The 6558-nt window shown below is 37.9% G+C and overlaps 1 protein-coding gene across 1 annotated transcript in view; it reads left to right on the plus strand.

The window, feature by feature from the left end:
- Positions 1-6070: 6070 nt before the first annotated feature.
- The window catches only part of LOC123979859 (secretory phospholipase A2 receptor-like), a 2559-nt gene continuing 2071 nt past the window's right edge, over positions 6071-6558 (plus strand). The window contains exon 1 of the mRNA XM_046063968.1: positions 6071-6098. Coding sequence (XP_045919924.1) covers positions 6071-6098 — 28 coding nt within the window. The remainder of the gene's footprint in view (positions 6099-6558) is intronic.

Genomic DNA, 6558 nt, shown 5'->3' on the forward strand with positions numbered 1-6558 from the left:
TTTCAGAGTGAGAGAATCAACATAAACATAAACAACTTATTAAAACATACACTTATTTATTTAAAATATATAGGAAATAAAAATAGACAAATGTGTCGATAGGTTTCATAAAAGGAGGGCATATTTAACATTTAAAGAAGTGGTATTATGCTTTTTGGCTTTCCCCCTGTCCTTTATTGAGTTATATATCTTTTTTGTGCATGTAACAGGTTTGCAAATTGAAAAAGCCCAAAGTCCAGCCCAAAGGGAGTTCCCATCTCCCACAGAAAGCTCTGCTCTGAACTGCTTGAAAACAGCTCGTTTGTAGCGTGAAAACATGACAGACTGATTGGTCAGAGAGAATATTCACTATTAACTGCATTATCATTGCGTGCACCAGACAGAGAACAGCAACAGAAAGTTTTATATTTTACAGTTTTCGTATGGAATTTCATCACTAAATCCACTTCTGAGAAGTTTTGAGGTGAGAAATCAGCTGTGTAGATTTCGAATATTGACAGTTTTATGAGAAGTGATGGCTGGAATATTGTCGGACTTGAGGAGCTCCGCAAGTGGCTGCGGGGGAAGCCTGTGCCAATCTGGGTGAAGCCCGTGCCAACTATGGCAAGCCATTAGTGCCAAAAAACGTTACTCTTGCAGCATGTTTTGCTAACAAAACGGCTTGTAAAAAAATAGCTTGTAACATCTATTGATTGATGATTTTAGATCAAATTTGACATAAATAATTCATTTGCATTTTATTTATCATCATGTCATCATGTCAGATTAAAGTATCTCCTAAAATAGAACATACAAAGAAAGTAAGAAATCACCGTAAGTGGAACAACTATCTTTACATGGTCATCAGTGAACCGTTTAAGCCTCAATTGTCTTTTTATGACCCCTTCAGTCGGTGTACTATTGATAGCGAGCCTACCCTTGTTTCTACAAAGCTTTGTTTTACCATGTCATCCTAAATCCAGGCCAAAGGCAACCTGACACAAACGTGTGTTTCAGTCGATTCAGGGAAAACACAGCTTGTCATTTATTCCCTGGCTGGAAACTTTATCCAAAGCTATCCTTCCGGACTCCTGCCATAATATATATGTTACCCCAAAACACTACACTATACAAGTTGCTACAAAAACTTACCTTATTCCATATTTATATATTTCCACATTTATTTATGTTGACTGTATGTTTGTCTACGTGTAGCACCTCATCACCACAGCAAATTCCTCGTATGTGTAAAACACTACTTGACAATAAAGCTCATTCTGTTTCTGAAAGATACTTGGTTTAAAAAAAAAAACAACGCTGCATTGCTTTCCTCCAAAATGGACATATTTGAGAAAGGTTACCTGAACTCTTTGTGAAAGCATACCTTCTGATGATACCTAAGCTAAATAAGATGCATGTTTTGAAATCATGTTAATCATCTATAAGCTATCTTTACATTGTGAATAATGTTGGCTGATAATGACAAAATGAAATCGGTTTAATCAGTGAAGGTTGAAATTTATTTTACTTTGTAAACCACACAACATTCAAAATTTCATCCCAAATTATATTAAATTTTATTATAATTATGAACAACCAGGATAAAGAATCTGTCAGACTATTTGTGAGAGACAATTGATTGGAGTCTTTACTACTACTAGATATTTGACTTAATACTTTGAACAATTAGGAATTATATTAAAACCATTAAAACCAGTAAAGGTATTAAAAAAATAACCAATATAGCCTATGTACATCAGTGTGTGTGTGCGTCTGCGTGAGCCTCCAGCTGGTGATGGGCATCACTAGTGGTGCAGTCCATCGTAGGATGAGTGGAAGTTCTTGGGCAAAACCTTCAGTTCTTGGGGCTGTTTGAACTTCAGCTCTTTAACTGGCTGGTTGGATGTGCACAGTGGGGCTGCTGTGGTGATACTCTTCTTTTAAGAGATTGGGACAGATAAACTTCCCAGTCATCTGAGTGGTGCCATCCGAATTGTATCTAGGGGAGAGTTGGATGGAAGAATTTAAAAGGGAAAAGAGGGACAGAATTTTAATACATTACAAAGTATGTCTTTCACGGTGTAAAGGTAAATGTTCCATCACCACACTGTGGAGAGATTCTGTATGTCAAAAGTCCTACATTCAAATTTTAAGATGAAAAGTAAAGCTAATTCTAACTACTTTATATTTTGCTGTGTGGCTTTATCTGTGAAAATACATCATACTCTAGTTTTTGATTATGTTTTTAATTTATAAACTGCAGAGTAACTAGTAACTAAAGCCGTCAAAATAAATGTAGTGGAGTAGGACCTCAAAAAGAAGAGTAATTGGGCGCATGTCCTTGGGTACTTTTCACACCTGATTTCTATTGACATCGAAGGCAATATTTGTGCAAGAATGTATATGTCTGATAAAATACCTGATTGTTTGGAGGTCATGCAACGTTGGATCCCCAGCTTTTCCCCAGTTCCCCATCTGGCTGAAGTCCTTGAAGTTACGTAGCTCACACGATATGGCCTGGAACTGGAGTGAGCGCCAACAAGGTCTTCTCACCTGCATTCTTTGTCCTTCTGCTTCGCAGCCTTTGTGTCCCATGAAGCTGCTTTGATGTTTCCAGGCTTGAATGAACAGTAGGCATCGCACTGGTCTTTCTTTAAGTGAAAGGGAGATATATTTAAGTAACTGAAACTGTTTGAGAAAACTTACATTGACAGAGACTGTTTGCAAGAGAGCTTATACTCAGTGTGACTGATGGACTTGAATACAAGCTCCAGGTACACCTTTCGATGAAGAGGACCTACAGAAGTGCCATTGAACTTTCCAAAGGTCCAGAAGGAAGATCTTATGGAAGGACTGCAGAAAGCACTGTGGCCTCACAGCAAGAAGGTCTCATTTTCGAACCCGTCATCTCCAGGCCTTTCTGTGTGGAGAATTCATGTTCTCCCTGTGTCTGTGTGGGTTTCCTCCTTCCTGTGTGGGCACTCCAGTTTTCCACACCATCAAAAACATCTTAGATTAGGTTCTTGAGGCAATGAGTGTTAAATGCAGAGAATGAATTTCACATGTATGTGACAATAAAGTACCTTTTCCTTTCGTTCTTGTCCTCAGTCTTCTCATGACTTTCTCCTCTTCTTCCTGCCCACTGCAAAAAACACCACTGCTTTATGCCTAATGTTGACAGGAACAAGCGTTGGCACACTCAGATTCTTTTCCAATCTACTACAGGGTGACAAATAATGGATGCTGACCTCCTGGATCCATCTGCTCCTGTCCGCCGCCGCTTTACACTGCTCCCCTCCACCACAGACTTCATAATCATTTCTCCAGTCCAAATTCCCCCAGAAATACTTAGAAATCTTGTTCTTATGATGTGTCTTCTGCTTTTCTGCAGTAGAGTTTAGTGAACCTTTGGCAGGTTGCAGACTGGCATGGTGTATCCATTTGTCTTGCCTCCTTCAATCCAGGCCCCTCATTCTCCTACTTTTCTGGACCTTCACGTTCCAGGTCTCTGGATTTCCCCGTCTTCCAAGACGAGCCTCATCGGTTGAAGAGTCCTCCTCAATTCCTTCTCCTTGTGAATAAGAGAAAACAAAAACAGAAATTCTATAAATGTTGTCCTCACAGTGTGTCTTAGTGTGGTGTTGTGTCTGTCTGTGCAAAAAGAGTGTGTGTGCTAAACAATAGCAAGCAAACTAGAAAACATGCAGCATTCACTGCATTAACTACATCTTACACACACTTCTATGTGTGCATCAGTATGTTGAAAGGTTTTACTACTTCTCACATTATTGTGATCTGTGATTTGATCTGAGCTACATTTATTTGCGTGAAAAGGTTTTATACAATGTGTTTTCAATTGTTTGTATGGTTGTCATTGGTATAAAACCTCCAGAGGGGCCAAGTGTGTGCACATCCAGTCAAAAGTACTCAAGTGAAAGACAAAAAATATCACTGCAGGACACAAAGGACAAATCTCTGCAGTCCAATGGTGTGCAGACATTTTTCCTGAATTATTTTAATGCCTACATTCAGTGAAATTTTTTGAAAAAAGATTTTTATCATAATTGTTTTTTGACGTTCTACCTGAGATCTGTTAAGTGACCACTGTTTTGCAGGTTCTTGTCATGTACTGACCATAAATAAAAGTTTAAAACCAAAATAAACTATATGTTTTTTTTCAACTTTCAAATCAGAAGCAAAGGTCAGCTTTTAAACTTGACAGAAATAAGAATTTGATCTTTTTCATGATAAATATTGATGCTGAATGATATTAGACTTTTTTTTTTAAATTATAACATTTTGGGCCCCAGCCGATTCTTTCTGAAATACGGAAGAAATAAAACCGAAACCAAAAGTCTTAAACATCTGTTTTTGATTGAGGAAACCAAATATAGATCTTTGAAGCACAGTGAACTGTCCCATCATATTTTACATTGAACCACAAAGCTTTCAAACCCTATACTTGCTACATCAGCATTGAGTTGTAAAGAACAAGTTTACGTTAGCCAATCTACAAAATGACAGATGAGAATGACTCTGAACTAGTACAAACTTGATAAAGTTGTCAAACAATAATCTTAAAGCTATACTTTACCTTAGCAACGGTATCTTCCACGGCGAAAGCTTTTTGCTGTTGTTTCTGCTATTCTTTTATTGCCGGTTGGCAAGCCAGCTTATATGTCTTACAGGCCCCAGGCACAGGGCATGTGGAAAGGTAATAAACCTGTAAAACAGCAGAAATGATGAGGCTGAGGAAACTTGCTGCCATTGGTCTAGACGGTCTTCCCAGAGTTCATTTAATAAATACAGTAATTTTAGTCATTACATGAAGTCTCTTTTTGCACATCACTCAGTAATATTCAACTAAGTAACCAAATTACATAAAGTGAATAAAATGTATCTAGCACACACATCAATTCATCATTTTCCTCATTAAAAGGGAATTTAAAACTCTCGTAGCCTACAGTGAATGTAAACCTTCGAAATATTAACAAAAAAGTATAATAATTAAATATATGAAAAGGGAATTTAAACCTTTTATATTAACAGGGATAAATCTCTCATAGTTCTTACTGACAGAACCGTTCACTGTCCTCAATTTAATAAACGATCCTGGCAAGATAGTGACATTTTTTTGTAAACAAAATACAAATAAAATACTTCATATGTGAAACCAGCGCCCAGCAGCCGTAAACGTTAATGGTGGACATTGACCGAGGATCGGGAGTGCTAGCTAACGTCTAGCACAGTGTAAGAAACCTATGAACAAACTGCATAGTTCATACTAAAAACAACGTAAACACAAGAGATAACGATTGCTATGCTTATTCATCTGTTTTGTGCTTTTATACACCGTACTGACCTGTAAAACAGGAGGATCTCGACGATCTTGCCGGAACGGCAAGACGACAACAGCTACGTCATCAAAACAGTCCCCAACCGGCAGCAGGCAGCGCTCTGCTGCCCCCTACTGTCTGCAGTGGAGTACTTATTTGTAATGTAAAAGCCTTGGAGGACTTGGTCGACTCAACATTACATTTACATGCATGTGGATGGAAGAATTTGAAAGGGGAAAGAGGATTTTAATAGATTACAAAGTATGTCTTCCACAGCAGTCAGACCTTTGGTAACTTAGGTAAAAAAAAAAACACTATAGAAATATTCTGTTGTTTGAGACACTTTCTCAAATAAAGGGAGGGAGGTGCGTGCATCCTGTAGTGGAAGATACATGGTTTGATGGACACTTTTCACATCCAATGGAGATACTTGTTCAATACATAACGTGATAAACCTTTTGAATCATATGTTAAATTAAACCTAAACAATGTGATCACACTTTTTTTTTCTTTTTACAAACTAATATAAACTTTAATTTATTTATCCAACTCTTATGCCACAATATTTCTTGCTTGCTTTTTCCCCCTGTTACCATCCCCATTCCCCCTTAACTGAAATAAAAACTAATGAAAGTACTCTGAAAGTACTCTGGCTGTTAGGGAGAGCTAACCATTTGTAAGAACTGACCTGTAACTTCAGATTAGACTCCAGCAGCAGCTTGACCACCACCAGCACCACGTCTGTTGTTCTCATTATGGTTATGGGCCTATCTATGAAACCTGGTGAGCATTACTATGAGTTAAAAAAAACAACTCCTCTAGCTCTGGGGCTTTCAAATATTTTACTGCCTTTGGTTTGATTCGGTTTGATGAATCATCAGGGAAAGGCAATTCTGTGATGTGACAGGGGGAATATCCCTTTTTTTTTTTCCTGAGGTGTTTGTGAATGACTTAATGTCCAGATACAGCTTGGTGACCATCTGACTGATGACTCCTCAGATTGTCAACTGGCTGCTCTGGAAAAGACTCAACAGGTGCTTAGATGTTTCTGTTCTGTTTAGAGGAGCTTTTCCACAGTTCCTTTTTTAAAGAACAAACAAACAAACCAAAAAACTACTGTGTTTGTGTCTACTTGTTGTTCCTTGCCAATATTTGACATAACGAGTTTGTTATGCATATTTTTGATCAAGTGGATTGTTGGATACTTTCTCCCAGTTTCAGTAAATGCACTATCCAAATATGG

This window comes from Micropterus dolomieu, linkage group LG12 (assembly GCF_021292245.1).
Source record: "Micropterus dolomieu isolate WLL.071019.BEF.003 ecotype Adirondacks linkage group LG12, ASM2129224v1, whole genome shotgun sequence".
NCBI lineage: Eukaryota > Metazoa > Chordata > Actinopteri > Centrarchiformes > Centrarchidae > Micropterus > Micropterus dolomieu.